This window comes from Rhinopithecus bieti, unplaced genomic scaffold (genome assembly GCF_001698545.2).
Source record: "Rhinopithecus bieti isolate Rb0 unplaced genomic scaffold, ASM169854v2 scaffold_49509, whole genome shotgun sequence".
In the NCBI taxonomy this organism is placed as follows: domain Eukaryota; kingdom Metazoa; phylum Chordata; class Mammalia; order Primates; family Cercopithecidae; genus Rhinopithecus; species Rhinopithecus bieti.
In genome coordinates this window covers 305870-333419 of record NW_016819747.1, presented here as the reverse complement: position 1 = coordinate 333419, position 27550 = coordinate 305870, and the positions used below count along the sequence as shown (strand labels likewise).

Here is a 27550-nt window from a genome sequence, read left to right as displayed (position 1 = left end):
AGGTGGGTGGATCACGAGGTCAGGAGTTCGAGATCAGTCTGGCCAACATAGTGAAACCCCATCTCTACTAAAAATACAAAAAATTAGCCAGGTATGGTGGCCTGTAGTCCCAGCTACTCAGGAGGCTGAGGCAAGAGAATCGCTTAAACCCAGGAGGCTGAGGTTGCAGTGAGCCGAGATTGTGCCATTGCACTCTAGCCCAGGCGTCTCAAAAGAATAAATAAATAAAAGAAATAATAAATAAAAGGGAATTTATTTATTTATCTTTTTTTTTTTTTTTTTGAGACTAAGTTTAGCTCTTGTTGCCCAGGCTGGAGTGCAGTGGCACGATCTCGGCTCACTGCAACCTCCGCCTCCCAGGTTCAAGCAATTCTGCCTCAGCCTCCCGTATAGCTGGGATTACAGGCATAAGCCACTGCCACGCCTGGCTAATTTTGTGTTTTTAGTAGAGACCAGGTTTCTCCATGTTGGTCAGGCTGGTCTCACACTCCCGACCTCAGGTGATCTGCTCACCTCGGCCTCCCAAAGTGCTGGGATTACAGACATGAGTCACCGTGCCTGACGGGAATTTATTTAAGAAACATAAAAACACAACAATACTTCATAGGCCACTTTATACAATAAAATAGGCACTAAGAACATACATAATTTTGCAAGCATAAGTGCTGCTGTGTGCTAACAATAGTTCCATGGGTCAAGACTAAGCACACAAACCATATTCATAAAAGAAAGGTCAAACAGGGAAATGTATCAGTGTATGTCACTATGGTTAGTAATTGTATGCACCCAGCCTTATAACTGTGGTCATCTGAAATACCATGACAAATAACCGAAGGCTTTTGATGAGCTCAGTTAAAAATTGTGATGGGTCACCACAGTATATGCAGCCACCCACAGAGCTAAGATCTCCGGAAATATTATCTTTCACAAATGCAAATGTACAAAATGGGTATCTCCATTCATTGAGGAAGTTTGTGTTTTTAAGTACATACACAGTGCTTACACACACATTCAACATTGTGGTAATGCACTTTTCTTTCCTTTTTTTTTTTTTTTTGAGACAGAGTCTTGCTCTGTTGCCCAGGCTGGAGTGCAGTGGCATGATCTAGACTCACTGCAGCCTCTGTCCCCTGGGTTCAAGTGATTCTTCTGCCTCAGCCTCCCGAGTAGCTGGGACTACAGGCACATGCCACCACACCCGCCTTATTTTTGTATTTTTAGTAGAGATGGAGTTTCACCATATTAGCCAGTCTGATCTTGAACTCCTGACCTCGTGATCTGCCCGCCTCAGCCTGCCAAAGTGCTCGGATTACAGGCATGAGCCACCGCGTCTGGTTATGATAATACACTTTTCAGGAAGCCAAATTTGAAAAAAAAAAAAAAAAAATACATAAAATGAATTAGAACCCTGTAAAAGTCTATATACAGTTTATACCTCCAGTATTGGAAATGATGCAGAATGTAATACAGAGCATGGTGAATTGCTTTGCCAGGTTTCCAGGTGTTCCTCAATCCAGTCAGGTTGATGCCTAAAAATTAACCATCACAAGTCCACCCCTTGTCAGCTTGGCCCCCCTCACGCATCTCCTTAAATCATACTTAATTTCCAAACAAAGATAATAAGAGGGTAATAATTCCACCTAACGTAATGCGGCTCTCCTGTGATTGTGATTTTCAGAATTTTGTGAGTGTTTTGTTTTTTTTGAGACAGGGTCTTATTAAGTTCCCAGGCTGGTCTTGGACTCCTGAGCTCAAGTGATGCTTTCGAGTAGCTGAGGCTACAGATACACGCCATGGCACCCAGGGTGGTTTTTGGAATTTTTGATGTTAAGGATTTTAGACTTTTGAGATTTAGACTTCAGGGATTATGACATTCAGGGTGGTGTCTTTCAGGACTACGATCCCAGCCCTGCTCTAGCATATACAGCACCTCTCTTGTGAGCGGGGATTTATCTGCTAGCTGCTCTCAGGTCCTCTGGGAGGCTTTATGATATAAGTTTCCACTCAGGGGCCTTCCCCACACCCTTGTGGGGGGCATCAGCCTTTAGGGGGCATCAGCCTGACAGCCCAGTTCTGCTTCTCTCCCCACAGGAGTTTCTGAAGGAAGGGACGCTGATGAAAGTAACAGGGAAAAACAGACGACCCCGGCACCTATTTCTGGTAAGTGCCTGGTCCCCAAGGCCAGCTCAGGAACTGTCAAGTTCTGTGAGGTTTTCGAGGGCCCTTATTCAAGGACAAGTGGAAGAGGGTGAGAGGAGAGTAGAACAGAGCAGAAATTTGGGGGTGAGGATCATTCCGGACAGCTGAGAGCTTCACCCTTAGACATCACAGCCTACTGCTCATTTGTTATTTGAATGATTTGGAGTGGAATGTTGGCGAGATGTAGTTGCCCACATCCCCACTGTAGATGTCTGTCAACCACCTTATCTAATGCTCAGAGAACCAAGGTCCAGAAAGGAAAGTCGCTGTAGCCAGGCCTCCCGAGAGGAAGGTGGCAGAAGCCCAGGAAGGAGCCAAGGGTTGTGACCCAAGTCCTGCACTTTCTGTACTGTGCAGGAGACACGACGTGATTTAACATTTTTGCTTATGGACAGCTGGAGTCTTGCATACCAGGGAGTGTCCAGGCCTAGGGTGTAGCTGTATCGGCCTTAGTGGCTGTTGAGTGCCCCAGTCCTGAGACCCCCAAGTGGCCATGTCTTTCAAGCTCTCTGCTGGGCACAGTTTTTCTCTTGCTTCTGCACTTCTGCTGTCATTCGTTGTTCCTGTCCGCCATGGCTGCCTCTCCCAGCTTCCTCATACTTCGTTAGAGCACCGTGTGCAGTGGGAGAGACAGGCTGTGGTAAGAGTCTACAAACTCTCTCTGTTCCAGGTGTTGACTGAGCACCTCATGTGTGCTGGTGCTAGAAACAAAGAAAGAAAAATCCCAGGTCTTGCCCTCAGCCATCAGAGTCTAATGGGAGGGAGAAGCAAGCAGACAGCCCATTGTAAATGCAGAGTTATGAGCATGATATGGAGGGAATCTCGGGTGCAAAGAGGACTAAGGAGGGCCGGAGGTAAAGAGAAGAGGAGCCACAGCCACGACAGCGCTGCCGTGTATGGAATATCTGCTGGGTGTGCACACTGTGCTCAGTGTTTCATATGTTTCCTGAAGAAAATTCTACCCGAGTTCAGCCCTGGAGGAAGGATGGAAGTTTGGCAGGTGCACTAAGGAAGGGCATTTCAGGAGAGGGAAGGGCCTAAGCAAAGGATAGAGGCATGAGGAGTGTGGTGTCTTGGAGGAGCTCTGTGAGCCTCAAGAAGCCTTTGTCTGCAGCCTTCTGCTCCTGAGTGGGGTCTTCCCCATGCCCCAAATAGGCCCTGCCCATAGAGGGGCCACTTGAGGGCTGAATTCCAGAGAGAGCTGGTGGCGCTGGTGGAGAAATCCTGAGCCTGTCTAGGAAGGATGGGGCCTGCAGTGCTGGCAGGGTGTGCTGGGCCCAGATGGCTGGTGGCCTCAGGCTCTGCATGAGGCACTAGGTGACCCAAGTCCAGAGTCTCCCTCCCTCCCCTCCCTCCTAAGAGCTATTTCTTTCCTCCCCTGAGAACGCCTCACTCTGGCTAGTCAGTGCTGCAGTGGGTGAGATTTAGCTGCAGGCAAGAGGAGAGTGGACTCCCGGGGGGATTTTGAGAGGGCTCTGAGAGCCAAGCAGCGTGTGGTTTAGATTTGGGTTCTCAGAAGGATTTCAAAGCCTCCACAGATGCTTGAGTCCTTTTCTCTAGGTTGTCTTTTTTGTTTTTTTAACCTCTGCTTAAACACCTCCAGTGTTGGGGAACTCACTGCCTGCTGTAACATTCATTCATTCTGCAGCTTATTATCCATCTCCTCTGCGTGCCAGGAACTGTGCTGGTGTGTAGACATAGCCTCTGCCCTGCTGTGGGTCTTGGAGTCCAGTGGTGGAAGACATTTTTTATTCCATGTTAGACAAGTCTAAATTTTGAAAATTCCCGACTGGGCGCGATGGCTCATGCCTGTAATCACAGCACTTTGGGAGGCTGAGGCAGGCGGGTCACTAGGTCTGGAGTTCGAGACCAACCTGGCGAACATGGTGAAACCCCATCTCTACTAAAAATACAAAAAATGAGCCAGGCATAGTGGCGGGTGCCTGTAGTCCCAGCTACTCAGGAGGCTGAGGCAGGAGAATGGCTTGAACCTGGGAGGCGGAGGTTGCAGTGAGCCCAGATCGCGCCACTGCACTCCAGCCTGGGCGACAGAGTGAGACTTCGTCTCAAAAAAAAAAAATCTCTCCATTGAGGAGAGATCCCTGAATGTAGGGGCAGGTAATGAGCCAGACGGAGCTGGTTAGATCCTGCCCCGTGGGACACTTACTTCTTCTGTGACCCTTGGACAACTCACAGACATGTGCGAGCCTCAAGTTTCCCACCAGGAAAAGTGGAAAGACTGGGTGGTTTTGAGAATTAAATTCCTGGCATTTAATCACGTGCCTGGGAGGTAGAAGCCACTTATCTGATAGTAGTTACAACAGTTTCTCCCTTCCCACTGACAGTTGTTCCATGGGACACAGGTCCTCCCTCTCTATCTAGAGCTACAGATTTCATCAGCTCCCTACCCCAGCACAGCCCTGCAGGGAGTTGGGTCCCTGTGAATTCCCCCCTTCAGGATGCAAAAGGGAGGCCGTACAGGATGGCGATGGGGAGGCAGACAGACCAGATGCAGACCCCAGCTCTGACAGTGACTGGTGTGAGACCCATGGGCACATCCCATTACCTCCCTGAGCCTCAGCTCCCTGATGTTTAAAACAAGGGAAGCAGTGAGGCGCCAGATGGCACAGGGTGGAGCTCTGTCTTGGCCCCTCAGCCATTTGCATCTGGCCACCTCCTCTGGCCACGCCCCTCTGATCTCTGTGCCTCTCCCAGGGACCTTGAATGCCAGGAACAGACACAGCAGCCTGGCCTTCCCCAATCTGTCCTCACCCCGTTCTCTGCTTCATCTGTCCCTGGTCTTGGCTTACTGGCCCTCACACACCTGAGGCTCTTTGAGAAGGGTGCCAGCTCCTCCCCTTCAAGCCAAGCTCAGATAGCACTTTCTATGGAAGCCTAGCTGCCACCCCCGCTTCCCCTCCCCCCCTCCTCCTCTAGCCCTGCTTTTCCTCTACCCCACACTCCCCCAGTCTGGCATGGCCCTTTATCAGAACATCTCCTTCCCTCAGGGATAGGCCTGCGTCCCTCTGATTACCCCGCCATGATTAGGCCGTAAGCCCCACAGTCTGAACCTGGGCCCTCTTGTTCCTCTGGCTCAGCGCAGCCCTTCCACTGGGCAGTGTTGATAACTGTCTAATGCAGGCGTACATGGGAGTAGGGTGGCCTGACAGGTGCTCAAGCCAGGGAGTGCCATGGTGAACAAACACACTTAGGAAGAATTTTTCTTCCTCAAAGGTGCCAGTTTCAGAAAATAATCTGAACTGCAGAACAGAGTCGGGGCATCTGGGCGCCTGTGCCCAGCAGTTTTGTTAGATTGCGGAAAGTGTCCCACCAGGCCCTGAAGTCCCTGAGCTGCAGGTGGGGCTGCCCCCGGTGGCTCCTTACAGTGGGAAGCCCCCCTACCCATTCATGATGGGCTTTTCCTCCTTCCTCCAAGCTGGGGCTGTAAAGCATGTACTTTGAAGCAGGCAGGAGAGCCATGGGCAAATTAGGAGGCAGCCTGGTCCTGAACCGCGAAGGAAACCTTAGGGTGCTTATGACAGTTGCCATGGCAGCAGGAGCTTGAGGGACCATCACAGAGAGGCTGGGGCTGCTCTCCCGAGTGACACAGGTCGGTTCCCTGAGGCTGGGAGGGTTCATGGGCAAGGTTCGTGAACCTGTGCGCAGGTTCACTGTGAGAGCAGCTCTGACATTCCCTCCCGAACACACTGGAAGGACACTCATCAAGCCATACCCCTGGCTCCACTACCTGCTAGCTGTGACCTCAGGCATGGCCTCTGGCCTCTCTGGGCCTCAGTTTCTCCCTCTGGGAAATGGGGATGATGATCATGGTGCCTGCACATTAGTACTGTGGGAGTGTACATTAGGACTGTGGGAGTGAAGTCAGGGGTTTGGTCCAGTGCCTGGTGCAGAATCAATGTCAGTGCACCATATCGCCTGTCACTCTTAGAAGGCAGGGCAAGAACAGGGCTTCACAAACTAGAGCTGCAGGCCAACGCCAGCCGGATGCCAATTTTTGTTGATAAAGTTCTGTTGGAACACAGCCACGTGCATTCTATCATGGGTCATCTGTGGCTGCTTTGCACAGCAGTGGAGTTGAGGGGTGGAGGCAGAGGCCTGAAACATTCAACACCTGGCCCTCACAGGGAAGTGCACCAACCCCCACCTACTCCAACTCTGTTGGGACACAGCAAGGCCCAGAGAGAGGGAGGGTTCCTGAGGTCCCATGGGGGGGTCAGTGGTGGGCCAAGTCTCCTGTATTGCCATAGCTGGAACCTTGGAGTCCCGAGAAGAGCTAGCTGTGGGAAACCTCATTCTGTTCCCTCAGCAGGCTCTGTCTATCAGGAGAAAAGAAGTATTCATTCTGACTTTTCACATGCATTGTTTTGTTCCGTCCTTACACACCCCTACTTAATGTTTTCCTCCATGCTTGCGGGGCTCTCCTTGGCTCATGTCAGCACCATGCGTAGAGGACTTGCCTTGGTTCACATTGGCACCATGTGTCCAGGACTTATCCTGGTTCACGTTGATGCCATGTGTCCAGGGCTCACTCTGGTTTATGTTGGCACCATGTGTAGAACATTCAATTTGGTTCATGTTGGCACCATGTGTGTAGGGCTCATCCTAGTTGATGTTGGCGCCATATGTCCAGGGCTCACTGTAGTTCATGTTGGCAACATGTGTACAGGGCTCACCCTAACTGATGTTGGTGCCATGTCTGGGGCTCACCCTGTTTCATGTTGGCGCCTTGTGTACAGGGCTCACTTTGGTTCACATTGGTGCCACGTGCACACAGCGCTCCCTAGTTCATGTTCCAGGTGGAAAGGGCTCCCCCTGGTTGATGTTGGCGCCATGTGTACAGGGCTCCCCCTGGTTCATGTTGGTGCCATGTGTAAAGGACTCCCCTGGTTCATGTTGGCTCCATGTTTAGTGGGCTTATTCTGGTTCATTTGGCCCCATGTGAAAAGGGCTCACCCCAGGTTCATATTGGTCACATATGGAGAGGGCATTCTCTGCATGTCCATGATAAGTAATGGTAGTAGTGTCGCCCATTTCCCAGAGGAACCTGAGACTCAGCTGAGGAAAGGGCTTGGTCATAGTCTCCACGCTGGTCCGTAACATGGTCAGGATTTACAACCCTGAGCGTGATGTCATCTTCTCACACCTGAAATTGTTTAGCTAAACAGAAATACTCTCTCCTAAGGAGATAAAGTGACTTTCATTACATGTCTTTCTGTATGCCCTGCTGTTGGGAGGGCTTTAGTTGTTAATTCAACAAATATTAATTGAGCACCTACTCTGTGAAGGGACCTGGAAGTACAGCAGCAAGCAGGGCCCACCACTTCCCTCTCCTCAAGGTGTCTCCCAACCCTTCCTTAACTATACTTTATTGAGCCTTAATTTTTATAGTGAAATGCATCAACCTTAAGCATATGTGTTAGTCAGTACTGACAAGTGTATATCACAGTGTAACCACCACCTGGGTCGAGATGTGGAACATCTCCAACCACCAGAAAGTTCCTCTGTGCCTGATTGGAGTTCATTTCTCCCAACCCTGGAGGCCCCCATCAACCAGTGGCCTGACTTTCATCCCTCTTTAGATTAGTTCTGCCTGTTCTGGAATGTCACAGAAATGTCATCAAACAGCGTTAACTCTCTCGTGCCTCGCTTCTTCACTCAGCATGATTTTGAGATACATCCACGTGGTGGTGTGTATTGGCGGCGTGTTCCTTCTGGCTGCTATAAGGTATTCTGTAGTATGGATAGACCAGTTAGTTTATCCATTCACCTGCAAATAGACATTGGAATTGTCCCCACTATTTGGCTGTTACAAATAAAGCCACTGTGAACATTCTCACACATGACTTCTTGAGGGCATATGCGTTTATTCCCCTCGAGCATTGAACCAGGAGTAGAATGGCAAGGAAGGGGCTCACATTTTGGCCACAATGTTTTTGCGCACCTGTGGGGGTTACTGAGGAATACAACATGCCTGTGCACAGCGGAGCTCAGGGATCCTTTGAGGACAGAAGCCTGGCGCAGCCCTCTGGGACCAGGGGACTCTAACAGGGTTTCCCTCTCTCCAGATGAACGATGTGCTCCTGTACACCTATCCCCAGAAGGATGGGAAGTACCGGCTGAAGAACACATTGGCTGTGGCCAGCATGAAGGTAAATGTCTGGTGGAAGGTACCCCAGGGTTGGGGGACAGGGAGACCCCAGGGGAGAAGGGGACAGCATCTTGCTCCTAGGAGCACCCAGACCAGCTGGAAGAGGGAGGCCCGGTGGAAACAGTATTGGGCTACAGCAGGTTGGTGCCCAGGGAGAGGAGAGGGGGATGGAGGGCTTCTTGGAAGAGGGGACTGAACCCTTAGAGTGGGTAATATTTGGTCAGATCAGGAAGAAAGAGGGGGGCATCCTACAAGGAGGAAAATGCATAAGGAAGGGCCTGGGTTAGGGGAACAAGCAGGTGTTTGGTAATTTTTTTTAATTGTGATAAAATACATATTATTTTTAAAGTAACCATTTTTAAATGTACAGTTCTGTGGCACTAAGCACATTTACATTGCTGTGTATCCAGCACCACCATCCATCTCAGAACTCTTTCCTCTCCCCAGACTGAAACTCTGCCCACATTAAACACCAACTCTCCATTCCCCTCTCCTTCCCAGCCCCTGGTACCCACTGTTCTACTTTCTGTCTCCATGAATTTGACTACTCTGGATACCTCGAATGAGAGGGGTCACACAGTATTGATCCTTGTTTCACTTAGCACAGTGTCCTCAAGGTTGATCCCTGTCATCTGTAGTATGGGTCAGAATTTTCCTTCTGTTGTGTGGATAGACCACATGGTGTTTATTCAACCCTCTGCCGATGGACACTGGGTGGCTTCCACCTTTAGGCTGTTGTGAGTAATACTGTTGTGAATATGGGCATATGTGTGGGGCTTAGCTCCGTGTAACTTGGTCCCAAAGATGGGAACACTAGGGAGCTATTGGGGACCTTGAGGAGCAGGAGGTTTTAGGAAGTTAATTCTGGTGCAACAGGGGGCTGAAGTCAGAGAGGGCGACACTGAGGTGGGACAGTGGAGCCGCAGGTGGTTCTCATTGTCAAGGGCAGAGGCAGGGATGGCCAGGAGAGCTGTAAGAGGCACTGTGCAATCTCTCTTGATCCTGTAGGCTCTTTACCGTGGGGAAGGGGAAGGAGGAAACACCTTTCTCAGCATGGAGGTTTGTTCCCTTTTGGAACCAAAGGCTCTATTGAGGAGACTGTTAGAAAAAGGAATGGGAGACATGGTCACTGGGCAGGTACTTGTCCAACATGACAGTGCACCTGGGGTTGCCCAGGCTGGTCCCTGAGCATGACGCTCTGCAGCCTTCCCAGCGGTGGGTGAGTGGCCAAGAATGACGCAGCTGGCAGCCAGGTACCTTTAACAGCACCTACCATCACAGAAAGGTATGCCCTGGGGCTAGAGAACGGCAGTAGGTGGACACGGTCCCTCTGTTCATCTGCTGCCAGGAGAAGCCGGTGTGCACTTGCCCCTCCCTGCCCCACCCTGAAGGAGGCTGCTGTTGGTTTTCCAGGTCAGCCGCCCTGTGATGGAGAAAGTGCCCTACGCTCTAAAGATTGAGACTTCCGAGTCCTGCCTGATGCTGTCTGCGAGGTACGGGCAGGTGGAGGGAGGATGGCGCACAAGGCAGAGGTGTGAGCCTGGGAAGTTTCAGAACAACAGATAAGGATGTGTCATTTTTATTTTGGTATCCTTCTGGGTCAAAGGACTTTTTTTCTTTTCCATGTTTCCTAACCTTTTGGGGAATTTGATAAAAACTTTTCTCCCCTCAAAAAATGTACACACTCGTAAAATTTTATATACAACTTCAGAGGTTTCTAGAGACCATGGCTTAAATACGACAACAGCAATGTCTCCTGTTTGTGGAGCTCTTTATGGAGGATTGGGTCTCTGTAGCAACATGAAAAGTTAAGGCAAGTACAAAATGTATTGTGTGCTGCTGTTCATAAAGTGGCCTGCCTTTTTGCTTTCCTGTCTAGAAGATGAGAGAAAAGAAACAATAAGTGAGCGTTCAACACTTATGTTGCCCTGTCTCTGTGGTGTCTTAGTCCATTCAGGCCACTGTAACAAAAATACCATAAACTGGGTGGCTTATAAACAACAGAAATTTCTCATAGGCTGGAGGTCAGGAAGTCCAAGGTCAAGGCACTGGCAGATTCGGTGTCTGGTGAGGTTCTGCTTCCTGGTTCAAAGACGGAAAGACGGTGCCTTCTCACATAGACAGTGCCACCTCATATGGTGGGAGGAGCAAGGGTCTCTCCGGGATCTCTTGTATAAGAGCACTAATCTCATTCGTGAGGGCTCCACACCTATGGCCTCATAACCTCCCAAAGGCCCTGCCTCCCAACATCAGTGCTTTTGGAAAGAGGATTTCTGCATTTGAATTGGGGGAACACAAACATTCAGACCACAGGGGGACATGGCCTTTCTATCAGAAAGGTCTGCATTTTCTCCAGGCCCTCAGGTTGCCTGGGATCCTCATCTCTGGCTTCAGACCATGACCTTAAAGAGCATCCCCTTTTCCTTCTCTCAGGGCAACGTAAGCTCAAGCTCTCAAGGGCTTGGAAACCAGGCAGGTATGGCTCCAGCTAAGGGCAGTTCTTTAGCCAGGGACGTGCATGGCAGGGGTCAGCAAGGCTTCTGGGGCTTGGGTGTCTCCTCTTAGCAAGCCCACGACCCTGGGATGGCAGCGGTGCCTATCACATGGGGGTTTATCCTGCATTGGGGTGGTTCTGAGTGTGAAATGGGATCTAAATGCACTCATGCACATGCATTCTCATAGATGCATTTTCTCATTAAAATCATTTATTAGGTGGGGCATGGTGGCTCATACCTGTAATCCCATCACTCTGGGAGGCTGAGGCTGGAGGATTACTTGAGGCCAGGAGTTTGGGACCAGCCTGGGGAACACAGTGAGACCCTGTCTCAAAAAAAAAATTAAGCATGTATTAGCTACACCTCAGTGCCAGGTCCGGGGCTGAAGACACAAACAATTTAGCCCTTGTTGTGCTCTCCAGGAGCCCACATTACAGGTGGGAGAGTTTTAAACTGCTTCAGATGCAGGGCAGTAACTGCTGTAACAATTAATAGTGGTAATGACAACAGTAGCAGGCATTGGACACCTGTCAGGCCTCAGGCACCTCCGTGATCCTCATCACCACCCTTAGAGCTGGGGTTTGCGGCTCCTTCCATGCATAGGGAGTCGAGGCTTGCAAAAGGGTCACACAGCCAGGTGAGGTGGAACTGGAGTTTGAACCCGGGACTGTGTGGACCAGAGCTCTTATCTATTACAGTCTACGGCATGAGGGAGTAGAAGAGGGCTTGGAAACCCAAAGGAGGGACTGCCCCATCTGGAGGAGTGAGGGAAGTCTTCCTGGAGGAGGTGATGCCTGGGTGGGGGTCGTGGCCTCACCTCTCCTTATGATAAAATCAAGGGCAGGAGGCTGCCAGCATATAGTTTCTGTTAGTCTGGCCATGACATGAAGGTGGTGACGATCCACACGTGGGCCTTTAGGTGGGGCTGCCCATCTCCCAGGGCGAGGACAGTGGCCTTTAGTATGCCAGTCACCTTCCTGCTAGTCCAGACACTTCACACTTGAAGCTCCCAGGGGACAGCAGGACCCATTCATCGCCTTTTAGAGACATGGTGTCTTGCTGCCCACAGTGCTGATTCAGCCACTGCCTGGCAGCACTGCTCCCGCCCAGGCCAGCGGGCCCTTATGCTTGCTTTCTGGGGCAGGCTGCACACTTACCTGCGGTGTAGGTGCGACATCTAGTGGACACTGTGAGAACTCCACCCAGCTACCTGGCACACAGCCCAGGCGTAGCTCTTGCCCCTCAAGAAGCCCTCCCTGGTGCAGAGCAGGGACTTGGAAAGTGCCTGTTGGATGACTGGGAAGCTATGTGGGGAGATGAGGAAGGTGGGAGACAGAGATGTTTACCTTTGCCAGCTCCCACCTACCCCTCGTCCTCCACAGGTACCCAGCCCTCTGTCCCCTGCCAGCCTGTTTCTCCTAAAGTGTGGGACCCTCTGGGCCTTCCTAATGACTCTTGCTTTTGTACAATGTTAACAATGTGGTTCCACGTCCCACATCTTCCTTCATCTCCACAGCAGCCCTGGGAGTTAGGGGAATATTGTTGCTATTCCAGTATAGGAAGAAACAGGTCCAAGGACAGCTAATGGACCGGTGGTCTGCTAGTAAACCTAGTGTGGCAGGTGATCTGTTCTTTGGTGGTGGTTCTGGGCAGTGTGAGAGGTGTAGGCTCAAGGGAGGAGGATGAGGCATCTGAGTGAGGACCTCATCCATGCTGAGATGGAGGGTGGGAGGCAGAGCTGCTCCTGCCTTTGCTCATTCCAGCCCATGCCCACAGCTCCTGTGCAGAGAGGGACGAGTGGTATGGCTGTCTGAGCAGAGCCCTCCCTGAGGACTACAAGGCCCAGGCTCTGGCTGCATTCCACCATAGCGTGGAGGTGAGTGGGTGGGCAGGGCCCATGGGCCACTAGCCTCAGAGACCTGGGGTTCCCTGGGCGGGCACTGCTGTCACCACTCACACGCAGATGGAGGTGTAGCTCCTGTCCTTGGGGCACTGGCTCCCCCCACCCCTCTGCTATGCTCCCACCCTAGTCAGGGGTGGCCTCCGTGCAACTTAGGAGCCCGGCACCCCCAACCCTGTTCTCACAGTCTGGCTGCTTCCCAACCAAGAGTGAGCATCCTGGAGGGTGCAGGAGAGGCCTTCAGCATCAGACCCACTCACCCACACATGCACACACCCTGTACAGAGAAGCAGGGCAGGGCTCACTGGGCTATGCATCTGGCTGGTCTCCTGGCCACATTCCACATTACTCAGCCAATTCTGTTGCTGCAGATACGAGAGAGGCTGGGGGTTAGCCTTGGGGAGAGGCCCCCGACCCTGGTGCCTGTCACACACGTCATGATGTGCATGAACTGCGGCTGCGACTTCTCCCTCACCCTGCGGCGTCATCACTGTCATGCCTGTGGCAAGGTGAGTTGCTCCATCTGGGGTGAGTGTGTGCATGGGGGTGGGGTGGGGGAAGGGCATGTCCCTGCCCAGCTGGGGGCTCAGGGATATCCAGCAGCTACTGCAAGCCCCAGAGTGAGGTGTGTTCACACCACCCCGAGAGGTACAGATTGCTAATTCCCATTTCATAGATCGTCAGACCAGAGCTCCAAGTCCCAGGCCCCTTCCATACCACCATGTTTTCAACAGAAAACCATAGCATACATGGCTATTGTGCTTGGAGAAAAAAGTATCGTGTAGTGGTTAAGGGCATAGGTTCATCAGAAAAGCAGATAGGCGCTGGCTCAGAAACAAGATGAAGCCTTGCTGGAAAAGTAGAGGCCACACACAGCTCCATGATCAGAACCCGGGGCTACCTAAGGGCAGTTATGGGTGGATTAGCGGAGGGAGTGGAGGGGAGGGATGCAGGTCTCCTTTGCACGCACTGAGAGGGGTGAGAATCTTCCCACCTGGGCCTGCAGATCGTGTGCCGGAACTGTTCACGGAACAAGTACCCGCTGAAGTACCTGAAGGACAGGATGGCCAAGGTCTGCGACGGCTGCTTCGGGGAGCTGAAGAAGCGGGGCAGGGCTGTCCCGGGCCTGATGAGAGGTAACCTGGGGACCACTTGCCTTCTTCCAAGTGGCCTGGTGGCTTCTCCCCAGGCTCCAGTGGCTTCCATGGTTCATGCCGGAAACCGCTTTCCCTGGAGGGAGTTGTTCACTCCATGGAGGGAGGAAATAAGAGGTTCGAGCTCACACCAGGGCACCATTTCCCAAGATATGCAAAACTGATCGGTGTCCCCAGAAGAAGAGCTCTGTAGCTAAGCTTAGGAGTCAGTGTGTCTGTAAGGGGACGGAGGCAGGGAACTCCTGTGTCCTTTACCACAGAGGCCCTCTTGTCAAGTGTCCTGTGGGCCTGTGTCCTGTGGCACCTTTCTGGGACTAAGGACTATATGAGCCTGGCAGCAAAGGAGCTGGGGTCGGAGAGGGGTGAGGCTGTTCCACACAGGAGCCTTGGGAAGCTGAGCCGGCCCTTGAGAGACCTGGTCAGTGCTGAAGGGATAGGCCTTGCCCTAGCAGGGTGAAGTTCCCAGGAAGGAGAGCAGGTGTATCTTGGGCCTAAAACTAAAGTATTTCCCTTGCCTCCACTCCATGGGGCTAGACTGAGGTCATCAGAGAAGACAGCCCACTCCCTGCTACCTGGAGGCCTGGAGGTGAAGGGCTGTCCAGCGCCCTGGAAAAGCATCCCCTCCCCATCCCCCATAGCCTTTGTCTGTTCCTGCAGGAGGAAGAGTGCTTGACTTTCAGGTCCCACTTAACCCCCATGGCTCACATTCCTAGAGGGATTTTACAGGAATCAGCATTCCAAAGACAAGCCACAGGCACGCCTCTCACCTCCCTTCCCCACGGCTTCTTTCGGTTACAGAGCGGCCTGTGAGCATGAGCTTCCCACTGTCTGCACCCCGCTTCTCCGGCAGTGCCTTTTCATCTGTCTTCCAGAGCATTAACCCCTCTACCTTCAAGAAGCAGAAGAAAGTCCCTTCAGCCCTGACAGAGGTAAAGTAGGCAGGGCTACCAAACGGGAAGTCGGGGATTTGGAAGGTTCATGGTCCTCCTGGGTAGACGGGGTCAGACCCTGCCCTGAACCAGCCTGACCAGTCTCTCTGGACAGAGCATTCCTAATGGAAGCATCCCAGCTACGAGGACTGACTTGACAGTGATGGTGCTAGGAGACATCTTTCCCATCCTTCTCTCTACCTCTCCCCTCCTCCTCTTTCTTTTCTCTCCTTTTTCTCCTGCCCCATAGCCTAGATGTGGTACTCAAGGAGACTGCACAGATCACAGGGGCTCTTCAGTCTAAAGGAGCCAAATTCCTGGGTTGGTCCTTCCATGTCAGGCCTCTGAGCTGCACTGTCCCCTCATCCTGGGGGTCCCAACCCAGCTCAGGCATTGACGTCCCTGGAGGCCATGGGCTCCGCAGGAAACTTCAGAATTGGCTAAACTCAATTGTATCCCGCAAATAGGACCAGATTGTATGTCTGTATTTCCAATCACAACCACAGACCAATGTATGCCTGTGAATACACAAGGGGTCCACAAGTGTGATCAGCTGCTTCCAAGTTAGTCCATTAACAACTAACTTGTTAGTTAGCTGCTAACAAGTTAGTCCAAGTTAGCAAGGGTTTAAAAAAGTGTTAGGGAATGGAAAATTTAAATAGGTACAGTTTTATCCATTAACTTGTTCCTTTTGCAAATTAAAAATCTTGGAAATAACACGGCCGGGCGCGGTGGCTCACGCCTGTAATCCCAGCACTTGGGGAGGCCAAGGTGGGCAGATCACAAGGTCAGGAGATCGAGACCATTCTGGCTAACAAGGTGAAAACCCAGCTCTACTAAAAATACAAAAATTAGTCAGGTGTGGTGTCACGCGCCTATAGTCCCAGCTACTCGGGAGGCTGAGGCAGGAGAATCGCTTGAATCTCAGGGAGGCGAAGGTTGCAGTGAGCTGAGATGGCGCCACTGCACACCAGCCTGGAGACAAAGCGAGACTGTCTCAAAAAAAAAAAAAAAGAACACATACATGGTTAAACATTTTTCCCAAAAAAGTACAAAACACATATGATGAAAAGTGAGTCTGTCATCCTTCCCAGCCTCCCTTAATCCCACCGCCATCAAGTTTCTTATGGATCCTTCTAGAAATTTTCATGCACATACATAATACAGATGTACATTCATATATCTTCTTTTTCTACCCAAAAGACAACATACTATACAGAATCTCTTCTGTTTTCTCCACTTAATTTGTCTTAGAGATTATTTCATAATCACATATATGTATAAAGCTCACATTTTTTACATTGCATTCCTCTTTTACTAGTAAGGAAATTGAGACTTAGAAGTCAGCAAATTGCTCATCATTAACCACCTAGTAATTGGTAGAGCCTGGATGGGAAATCCCAGGTCGGTATTATTCCAGTCCTGTGTTCCTCACCACATAAAGCCTGTGGACAGAATACTACTACCCCCCACCACCACAAAGAGTAGTAATAATAATAAAAGGACTTAACGATGCACACACCCCACTAGGCAGGAGACTATAAAACCTTTTAGGCCACAATACAAAGAGGATCCCTCCCTAAATGTGAGGAAGAGATAAGTTGAAAGTGCAAGAGTTAATTTTAGAAGGAAGAACCTTTCCCCTAAGTACCTGAACGAAGTTTCTTGAGTCGAGGGGCTGAGGTTGGGAAAGGGAACCAAGAATCTGAAACAGCACTAGGGGGAAGCATCAGCATTCCTAAAGTCATCTGGGTCCATTCATTAAATCCTGTTTCTCAAAAGCATGAAGCACTATCTTGCTGACTTTGGTATTGGGTGGATCCTGAGACCTTATCCAATGTCAAAGCAGTATAAGTAGCCAGATGATTTGCAGTGTCATTTTGAATTGTGCTGTTTGAATTGTGCCCGACCACTGGGGTGACCTGACCACTCTGCTTCCCTCCTGCCAGGTGGCTGCCTCTGGAGAGGGCTCTGCCATCAGCGGCTATCTCAGCCGGTGTAAGAGGGGCAAGCGGCACTGGAAGAAGCTCTGGTTTGTCATCAAAGGCAAAGTTCTCTACACCTACATGGCCAGTGAGGTAGTAGTGATCTGCACTCTCTCCCCTCTTCTGTGAAATGACCCCCTGGGGCCTGCACACATCCTGTCACCTGCAAGGCTGTGTGAGTCCTGGCTGCTGAGCCAGTTCTCGTGGCAGTCAAGTCTTTAGTGAGCAATGCCATGTGCTCAGTGTTGCTGTGGCTACACAACCACTCACCACTTCAAAATCTAAGGAATTTGCAGTTTCTTTGTGGAGATAAGAAGGTACGGACCTGCCAACCTGTGCCGCAAAGTGTTTAAATGTCACAGGCCCAGCATCTAGGACAAAGACGGGACAAGCCAGCCATGCCACAAAAGAAAATGCCTTCCTACTGTCTACTTAGATTGCTTGGGGCAAAATTCAGCAGTGTGGAGGAAGCTACTCCCTTTTTGTCCATCCATCTCTTTTATAGGGTAACTCTGGTAACTCTTCTAAAGAAAACTGAAATCTGTATTTTATAGAATATCTTACTTTAGGCGAGAGAACCTTGGAAATCAAGTTTACTTCCAGAGTAGACAGATGTGTGGCCATGGTCATGTAGCAGGGTGCCATCTGGCCCTGACCCAGGCTGAACCTGTTGGATAATGTGAAACATTTCTATCTCCACGCCCCACCAGCTGGTGGCTTCTAGGTGGTCAGGCATAGTTTCAGCTTTGAAAACGGGAGTTAAATGTATTCTGATGAGCTGCAGAGGGTGGCTGCTTTGCGCCACTGGGATGTGCATGTCAGATAGGGCTGGCCCTTCTCCCCTGGCCACAGATGCTAGCAAATGTGCAAAAGGCACTTCCTTCTTTGGGGCATGAAGCTTCCCTCTGGAAGGACCTGCAACTGTGAAGGTTGCAGTGTGCCCGTCCCCAGGGATCACAGAGGATGGCTTTCTAGAAGAAATTGCTTTGGAGCCATACTTAAACACTTAGCAAGGCCCCACATCTGTTTACTCTAAGCAAAGCAGGCAGGGGATCTGCCATAGGCCTGAGTGGCTTGGGCACCCTGTGAGCCACACCCCACCCTGAGGGGCCTTTGCGTATGTCCACAGGTGGGGCCTTCCACACTGTGGGGATTTTTATCTTTCCAAAACAAACTGAACAGTTGTCATGTAAGTGACAGCATAAGCTTATTTTAAAAGGTGGATTTAGGGGCCTGGCATGGTGGTTCACGCCTGTAATCCCAGGACTTTGGGAGGCTGAGGATCTCTTGAGGCCAAGAGTTTGAGACCAGCCGGAGCAACATAGTAAAACCCTATCTCAATGAAAATTAAAATGAATGAATTATGGACTTAAGTATGACTCCAAAGCAGTTTCTTCTAGAAAGGGGAATTTACATAATTTCTCAATAAACCTGTTCCAGCGATGGGACAAAGCTTTCAAATCCCATCAAAGAAAAAAAGGTTCTGATGAAGTGGATAGCTGGCTTGCACTGTCTACACCACCATGCACCCCTGTCATGCACCCTGAGGTGGCCCAAAGCTGATCCAACTTGCTGTTTTAGTAACAGTCCTGGGAGAAAGTGACTATCAAAAATACATTGGAATCTTTATTTTTTCCAACATTTTCTGTTGTTTCAAGACAGGGTCTTGCTCTGTTGCCCAAGGCTGGAGTGCAGTGGTGTGATCACTGTTCACTGCAGCTTTTAACTCCTGGGCTCAAGCCATCCTCCCAACTCAGCCTCCCAAGAAGCTGGGACCACAAGTGTGTGACACCATGCCCAAGCTAATTTTTTTTTAATTTGAATTTGAATTGTTTTTTTTTTTTTTTTTTTTTGAGATAGGGACTTGCTCTGTTGCCAGGCTGGAGTGCAGTGGCATAATCTTGGCTCACTGCAGCCTCTGCCTCCCGGGTTCAAGTGATTCTCCTGCCTCAACCTCCCCAGTAGCTGCGACTACAGGCGCCTACCACCATGCCTGGCTAATTTTTGTATTTTTAGTAGAGATGGGGTTTCACCATGTTGGCCAGGATGGTCTCGATATCTTGATCCACCCACCTTGGCTTCCAAAGTGCTGGGATTACAGGCGTGAGCCACCACGCCCAGCCAATTTTTTAATTTTTTGTAGAGGCAGTCTCACTATATTGCCCAGGCTGTTCTCGAACTATTGGCCTCAAGTGATCCTCCCAATGTTGGCCTCCCAAAGTGTTGGGATTACAGGTGTGAGCCACTGTGCCCAGCCTATTTTTTCCAACATTTTATTATTTCTTTATTATAGTTATTGTTTATAAAACTTTTCAAACATAAAGGAATGTTGAAAGAATTTTACAGTGAACTGGCAGGGCATGGTGACTCATGCCTGTAATCCCAGCACTTTTAGAGGCTGAGGCAGAAGGATGACTTGAGGTCAGGAGCTTGAAACCAGCCTGGCCAACATGGCGAAATCTCGTCTCTACTAAAAATATAAAAATTAGCTGGGCATGGTGGTGGCACACACCTGTAGTCTCAACTACTCAGGAGGCTGAAGCAGGAGAATCGTTTTGAACTCAGGAGGTGGAGGTTGCAGTGAGCCAAGATCACACCACTGCACTCCAGCCTGGGCGACAGAGCGAGACTGTCTTAAAAAAAAAAAAAAAAAAAGAATTTTACAGTGAACTATCGTATGACCATTAACTAGATTGTACAATTAACATTTTCTACTTTTCTTTTATCAAGTACCTCTCTATTCATCCCTCTGTACCTTTTACTTTTTCCTGTTTTTCAAAATATACTTTCCCCTAAGAATTCAATGTTTTTGTACTTTTTTTTTTCCTTTTGATGTCTAATTTATATATAGTGTACACAAATCTCAAATATACTATTTGGTGAGTTTTGATTAATGCACACACCTACAAATTGCCACTATCATCCCGTCCCCAGAGGCAACACCCTGTTCCAATTTTCTTTCCGCCATAGATTAGTTTTGCCTCTTGATCCTCAAACAGATGGAATCATGTGTGACTTCTATTCACCATGATGTTTTTGAGATTCATTTATGTTGTTGCATATAGCAGTAGTTCACTTCTTTCTATGCCTGAGTAGTCTTCCATTTTGTGACTATACCAGTTTTGTTTAGCTGTTCACCAGTCAAAGAACATTTGGATTGCTTCTAGGCTTTGGTGATTATGAATAAAGCCGCTTTAAACATTTTCATACCGGTATTTGTGGGAACATAAATTTTTATTTCACTTGGGTCATTACCTAGGATTGGAATTGATGGATCATAAGGCAGGCATATATTTGGTTTATAAGGAATTGCAAGACCTTTTTCCAAAGTGGTGTGCCATTTTACACTCCCCCAACAAAGTGTGTGATTTTGAGTTCTGGTTGCTCCACATCATTGCTAACACTTGGTATTGTCAGGCTTTAAAATTTTAGCCATTCTGGTGGGGAGTGTTGAGGTAAGTCAATGTGGTTTTAATTTAGATTTCCCTAGTAACTAATGATATTAAGCACACGATTGCTTTCATGTGCTTATTGGCCACTCATATTTCCATTTGAGAAGTGTCTATTCAGATCTCTTGTCCATTTTTTTTAAGTAGGTTGTGCCTGTGATTGAGTTATAGGAGTTCTTTCTGTATCCTATATACCAGGCTTTTGTCAGATAAATGTTTTACAAATATTCTCTCCCTGTCCGTGACTTTCTTGTTCATTTTCTAATGAATGAATGAATGAATGAATCTTTTGATGAACAGCAGTTTATAACTTTGAGGAAGTCTTATTTGTCAGTGTTTCCTTTTATGACCGTTGCTTTCTGTGTGCTAAGGCATTTTTGTCTATTGCAAGCTACAAAGTTATTTTCCTGTATTATTTTCTGAAAGCATTAATGTTTTAGCTTTTACTTCTAGGTCTATCTCAAATTAATTTTTGTGTATGGTATGACATGGGAGTTGAGGGTCCTTTTTTTCATTATGGATATCCAGTTGTTCCAGCACCATTTGTTGAAAAGACTTGCCTCTCCCTATTGGATTGCTTCAGTGTCTGTTAAATCTCAAATGATTGAATAAATAGAGGTCCATTTCTGGACATTCCATTGTGTTCCATTCATATATTTACCAATCGTTATGCCAGTACCAAACTGTCTCAAATACTATAACTTGAAGTCAGGTTCTTTTTTAAGGCTGTTTCGAGGCTGGAAAGGTACCTACACCTGTACTCCCAGTACTTGGGAGACCAAGGCAGGCAGATCACTTGAGGCCAGGAGTTCAAGACCAGCCTGGCCAACACAATGAAACCCCGTCTCTACTAAAAATAGAAAAAATTAGGGAGGTGTGGTGGTGCATACCTGTAATCTCAGCTACTTGTGAAGCTGAGGTGTGAGAATCGCTTGAATACAGCAAGCAGAGGTTGGAGTGAGCTGAGATCACACCACTGCACTCCAGACGTTTTTTCCCCAGACTCTGTCTCAAAAACAAAACAAACAAACAAAAAATGTTTTGGGCATTTTAGGTCTTTTGCGTTTTCATATAAACTTATCAATTTTTCTGATAGTGATTATGGAATCTGTAGACCAATTTGGGGAGAGCTGGCATTGTAATATTGAATCTTTCAATCCATGAACATGGTACATAAATTTTCATTTATTTAAGCCTTGAATTATCTTTTAATGTTTTGTAGTTTTTAGTGTAGACATCTTCTACTTCTATTAATATATTTCTAAATATTTTCTTTTTTTTGATGCCATTTGGAAAGGAGTTTATTTTCTAGTTGTTTGCTGCTACTATATACACATAAAAACAGATTGTCTTGTGACCTTTCTAAATTGATTTTTAGTTCTAGTAGTTTTGTGTTTTTTTGCAAGCACAAATAGTTCTACTTCTTTTCTCATCTATATGTCTGTCTTTTTCTTTCCTTAATATAATAGTTAGGGCCCCCAGTACAATGTTGAATTGAATTGATGAGAGTGAACACCACTCTTGCCTTGTTTCCAATTTTAAGGGAAAAGCATTTGGTGTTTCACTATTAACTATGATGTTAGCTGTAGGTATTTTATAGATGCCCTTTGTTAGTTAACGAAGTTTCCTTCTACTCTAGTTTGCTAAGAGGTTTGTGCTTTTTTGTTTTTGTTTGGATATTGAATTTTGTCATAGACTTTTTCTGATCTAGCAATCTTTGAGGATTCCCTTTGTTTTAAAAAAAATTTTTTTTTCTTAGTTTTCTGGGGTTGTAGGGATGAGGTCTTGCTATGTTGTCCAGGCTGGACTCAAATTCTTGGCCTCAAGCAGTCCTCCTGCCTTGGACTCGAGTGTAGCTGGGTCTACAGGTGCACGCCACTGTGCCCAGCTTGATTCTCTTCTATACGCAAACTGTAGTCCCCTTCTTCTTCCTCCCACCACCATTCTAATATGCTTAATTGTATCTCTTTATGTGTTTTTACAGTCTGTTTTGTTTATGAACATGTATGTTTTACATAACTGTGTATAAAATATCTTTACCTATATATAAAAATCTTATTCCACTGAGCACTATATGTGTAAGAGCCATCTGTGTTCTTTGGGTACATCTCATCAAATTGTTAGCAACTTTATAGCACAGGGTAAGTGCTCCATATCGAAATACTGTAAATGAGGTTTTGGAGGAATGAGTACAGAATATGTGATCAGAAGTAACTGCGAAACTGAGTCACTGACTGATAAATCCATGGAAAGAATGTGGGGTTAGAAGGTGGTCATGAGTGCAAATTCTGGATCTGCTCCTTAATGGCTATGTGATCTTGGGCAGTTAACCTTTTTTGAGCCTTGATTTCTTCTTAGAATGGGAGTGACACGTTCTATGATTGTTGTGAAGATTAAAGATAATGAAATGTAACTGCCTGGTCCGTGATAAACTGTCACAATATGTTGAGTTTCTTTCTTTCTTTCTTTTTTTTTGGAGACAGTCTCGCTCTGACCCCCGGGCTGGGGTGCAATGGTGTGATCTCGGCTCACTGCAACCTCTGCCTCCTGGGTTCAAGCCATTCTTCTGCCTCAGCCTCCCAAGTAGCTGGGATTACAGGCACCTGCCACCACACCCAGCTAATTTTGTATTTTAGTAGAGATGGGATTTCACCATGTTGGCCAGGCTAGTCTCGAACTCCTGACCTCAGGTGATCCACCCACCTCGGCCTCCCAAAGTGCTGGGATTACAGGCGTGAGCCACCGTGCCCAGCCAGTGTTGAGTTTCTTTCCTTCCTCAGGGCTGGCCCCGGAGGGAAGTGAGGGTCAACAGTTTGTGTGTGGTGAGCCCGCAGGTGCCAAAGCACATCCCACACAGAGGCAGTCTTCATGCATCTCAGATTGGAGATAACAGTAAATGACTATGCAAAGTGCGGCGTTTAATGTCAGTTTTTCCTTCTGTCCTCTGCAGGACAAAGTGGCCATGGAGAGTATGCCTCTGCTAGGTTTCACCATTGCTCCAGAAAAGGAAGAGGGCAGCAGCAGCGAAGTAGGACCTATTTTTCACCTTTACCACAAGAAAACCCTATTTTATAGCTTCAAAGCAGAAGATACCAATTCAGCTCAGAGGTACCAAAATAACTAATTAGTCTTATACCTTTTTGTTCTGTCAGAAGGAAACAAGTCGTTTCTTGGGGCTTTGGCTTCTGTTCTGCTCCATTCATCCTATCCCATTAGGTCCCTTTGGGCCATAGCAGAACTGCAGAACTACCTGTTCTTTGTCACAATCATGTTTAGACTGTCATGATTCATTCATGAATCAAGCATGCGTTGATTCAGTAAACTTTTGCACTGTGTTCCAGGCCTTTTGCTAAATATGGAAAACATGTTTGAGAAACAAATATGAATACGACATGGTCCTTGACTTCAAACTAAGAGGAATCTAGTCCAGTCATTTCTAGGTTCCGTGAGCAGAGTCATAGGCAGAGCCACAAAACCAAATGTCCTCTCTGTTCTGTTTTATAGGTGGATCGAGGTCATGGAAGATGCGAGTGTGTTATAGCAGTTATCAAGCATGTGGACTTGTAACAAATTCTTAGGTCAATATGTGAATGCTTTTAGAAGCTAAGCTGTGGCTCAATTCATCCGGACACACACCTGGATTCAGCAATGAGGCCTGACCTTTTTTGCTATAACCTCCCCACCACTCCCCTTCCCTTACCAACATCTTCATGAGTGGAGCCCTTAAGGGATATTTATGGACCTCTCCTTTTCTGTGTTTTCCACCGCCACCGCCACCCGCCACCCGGTAATAAACTATTTCCTTACCCACAGTGAGTTAAAATTTAGTAAGATGAAGATGTGGAAACCAATAGAAAAGTACATTTAGAAATGCAGGCTTTTTAGTAGAAAGAAGCTCTTACAGTTTTTACTCATGATAAATCTTATCACCTTTCAAAAATCGTGGTGCCTCAGGTGAAATGAGAAGCTATCAGTAGCAGCTACTCTCATCGAAAGCACTTTATTATTTTACGGAGCTGCAACCTCCAATTTTGTGTTTTCTAAGTGATTTACTTAAGTCAGTAACAGATGGAATCCTGTGGACTAATGTGCCACCAGTTTTCTAATGAGGGTGTACATAAAATTGATTTGTGCAGACCTGGCTGTGGCTTGCTGGTGTGCAAGCACACATCACTTTAGAGGGGCTGCGCCCCACCAGATAGGAAGGGGAGGATTTTCTCCTCCAGTTGACCTTGCGACCTGTATACTAGCATAACTTATAAAAGGAGGGGTCCCTCCTCCCCAGAGCAGTCCTCAATGCTATGTCAGTGCTGGAAACGCAGCCACTGGCAGATCTGGCCCCTAGAGGTCACCGCAGAGCCTCTGAAGAGTCAGGGTCTGCTTTAATTTATTGTGTGCCTTCCTGTGTTTACCTCACTCAAGCTGACAACATTGTTTATGGGAATCTATCCTTCTTTTAGACACATGGTAATCCTTGGGCTGTATTACTGAAGGCTTTTTATTTTTTGAGAGGTGAAAAAAAGAGAAAACAAGTTAGACTCCAAAAGTGAATTCCTGGTCTCGGCAGATAGCTCGGGGCAAGCGAGGGAGCACAGAAGTTGTGGCCTGACGCTGTTCTATGGGCACTTGGGGCTAAATCGCCTCCTGAGGGTGACTGTTGCTCATTCTGCTGGACAGGTTTTTACATAAAGCAAAGAGCATGTGAGGGGTGGGATTCCTTGCTACTCTTATTGCAATAAAAATCAATTGTCTGATACCCTGTCCCCATTCTGTTGCTGCCCTGTCCCCTACAAAAAAGGGCATTTGCTGACAAACTTTTTATAAAAAGCACCATCTCCAGGACTTACTTGCATTAAATATTTTCAGGGGAAATTTTTTTTCCAGTTTGCAGTTGTTTTAAAATGTTTGCATTAAACATATAACTAATGATTCAAACTAAGTGATTAGACAGTGTTTTTGTTAATTTTTGAGGGCTTAGTTCCAACTGAATCGTTTTCATCATCAGACACTGAAATGGGCTTTCTAGAGCTGTTGAGCAGAGCAGGACTTCAGTACCAGGCAGGGGTAGTTTCCCCGGTCTGCTTATGTCGCCACCCATGGTCAGTTTCTGAGTTCCAGATAGAATTACGGGTCTGAAAGTCATCAGAAAGCCTCTTTTACTTTATATTATCCTATTTTGGATGCCCTGTAAAGAGGTAATAGGGCTTTTATTTTTCAGTGAATAGTTACCCTAATAAAAATGTCTGGGTTATAGATGAAAAACACACTGGATGGGTTTTGTAAAAGGAAACTGGCAGGGGCTCATGTGTGACTGGGCAAGGGATCACCTTTTATCTGGACCGTGTATTATGTGTCCTTCTTGTGGTTCTTTGTGTACTCATTTCAGGCTAATTACTACCTTTTCTACTGGGGATGAAGCCACCCCACCTGGTCAGAGGTTGCTCCTTCCCACTGGATCCAGATGCTGGGGAAATAACCAGCCATGACACCATGGAGATGCTGCTCAAAGTCCCCCGTAATACCTGCTCTGCCCCTCTGCTCCCTGGGCACAGAGCAGCCCCTTCACTGTGCACCCCCAGCAAAGGCCATGTTTATCAGGAAGAAGCAGCATAGACAAGCCACTCAAGTTGCTCTGAGCTTTGGTGTCTTCTTCTATTACATGGAGATCATTCTAGCTTCTCCCACAGGTTCAGGGGAAAAGGCACAAATGGAATGTTTGTGAAAGTGGTCTGAAAAGAGCACAGCCCATAACTTACTTTTACTTTGTATAATAACACTATGCCCTTCCCCACTGGTTTATTAAAGTTTATTAAAGTTTGTTAAAGTGGGCCCTGCTCTTTAACAGTACAAAAATGAAGACAATACACAGGAGACCTTTTTCCTTATCCATGAAAATTGGGGCCAGGTGTGGTGGCTCACGCCTGTAATCCCAGCACTTTAGAAGGCTGAGGCAGGAGGACTGTTTGAGCCTGGGAGTTCTAGACCAGCCTGGGCAATATAGTGAGACCCCATCTCTAAATTAAAAATCAGCCAGGCATAGTGGCTCATGCTTATAGTCCTAGCTACTTAGGAGGCTGAGACAGGAGGATTGCTTGAGCCCAGGAGGTCACTACAGTGAGTTATGATCATGACACTGCACTCTACCCTGGTGACACAGTGAGATCATGTCTCAAAAAAAGAAAAGAAAAGAAAATGGCAAGGAAGAGAAACCCTAACACAGTAAGGCTAAACTGGTCATGGAACCTAATCTTCTCTTTCATTTTAATTATCTCAGGAAAGCACAGACCTTTGCAGGGTTGGTCTCTGCCTGCTTCTCAGAATCAATAAAGGTTTATAATAAAACTCAAAAGTTTTATTGAAAACAAGCAGCACCTATTTCACATGAATACTGGCTTCACACTTTCCCTGCAGATTGAATGTGTTTCTTCAGTCTGGATTGGTCTTAGTAAGTAGGAAGAATTCTGTTCCTTATTACTAATACAAAGCACACCAGAAACATACACAGTAGTGTGTGTTCCTGGGTCCTAATAATCCTTTTGGCTGAGCACAGTGGCTTATGCCTGTAATCCCAACACTTTGGGAGGCCAAGGCAGGTGGATTGCTTGTGCCTAGCGGTTCAAGACCAGCTTGGGCAACATGGCGCAACTCTGTCTCTACTAAAAATACAAAAAGTAGCCAGGTGTGGTGATGCACGTCTGTAGTCCCAGCTACTTGGGAGGCTGAGGCAGGATCACTTGAGCCCAGGAGGTTAATGCCACTACTCTCCAGCCTGAGCAACAGAGCAAGTCCCAGTCTCTAATAATAATAATTCCTTTACATATCAGAAATACGCTTTAAGTTTTTCTGAGCAGGCTAACTAGCTAATAGACTTACTCTCCCTTGTATGCAGCCTGGTTCTGGGAAAATGTGTGGCCTCACGGGCTGATGCTTGCTCTGATCTTTGGGCGTGCACCATGCAGGCCAGCACTGAGGACCCCAGCAACCCTGCTGCAGCAACTGAAGGGTGACAGAGTCCTTTTGTCCTCTAGTCTAGCCTTTCATTTGCTGTGTTTTCAGCAGCAGTATACATTGAACACAGAAGCAAGCCCTAGATGGGGACTGAGGTCACCTGGGCTAAGGTGGTAGAACCAGGCTTGGAACCTGAGTTTCTTTCTGATGCAGGACAGTCAACAACATGCTGGAATATTCTTCTGTTGATTCAGCCTGTGTTTCTTGGTTTTTCTTTTTTGTTTTTTGGTTTGTTTTTGTTTTTTTTTTTTTTTTTTTTTTT

General features: G+C 47.7%; 1 protein-coding gene across 2 annotated transcripts in view; it reads left to right on the top strand.

The window, feature by feature from the left end:
• Positions 1–25152, top strand: part of LOC108519912 (FYVE, RhoGEF and PH domain-containing protein 5) — a 127275-nt gene extending 102123 nt beyond the window's left edge. The window contains exons 12-21 of one of the 2 annotated variants that reach the window (XM_017859202.1): positions 2092–2160; positions 8286–8369; positions 9782–9861; positions 12640–12739; positions 13135–13272; positions 13770–13899; positions 14716–14846; positions 16796–16924; positions 23231–23388; positions 23785–25152. In XM_017859202.1, coding sequence (XP_017714691.1) covers positions 2092–2160; positions 8286–8369; positions 9782–9861; positions 12640–12739; positions 13135–13272; positions 13770–13899; positions 14716–14846; positions 16796–16924; positions 23231–23388; positions 23785–23821 — 1056 coding nt within the window. In that variant the 3' untranslated portion in view covers positions 23822–25152. The remainder of the gene's footprint in view (positions 1–2091; positions 2161–8285; positions 8370–9781; positions 9862–12639; positions 12740–13134; positions 13273–13769; positions 13900–14715; positions 14847–16795; positions 16925–23230; positions 23389–23784) is intronic. The other variant, XM_017859203.1, reaches the window with a different exon arrangement.
• The last annotated feature ends 2398 nt before the right edge of the window (positions 25153–27550 follow it).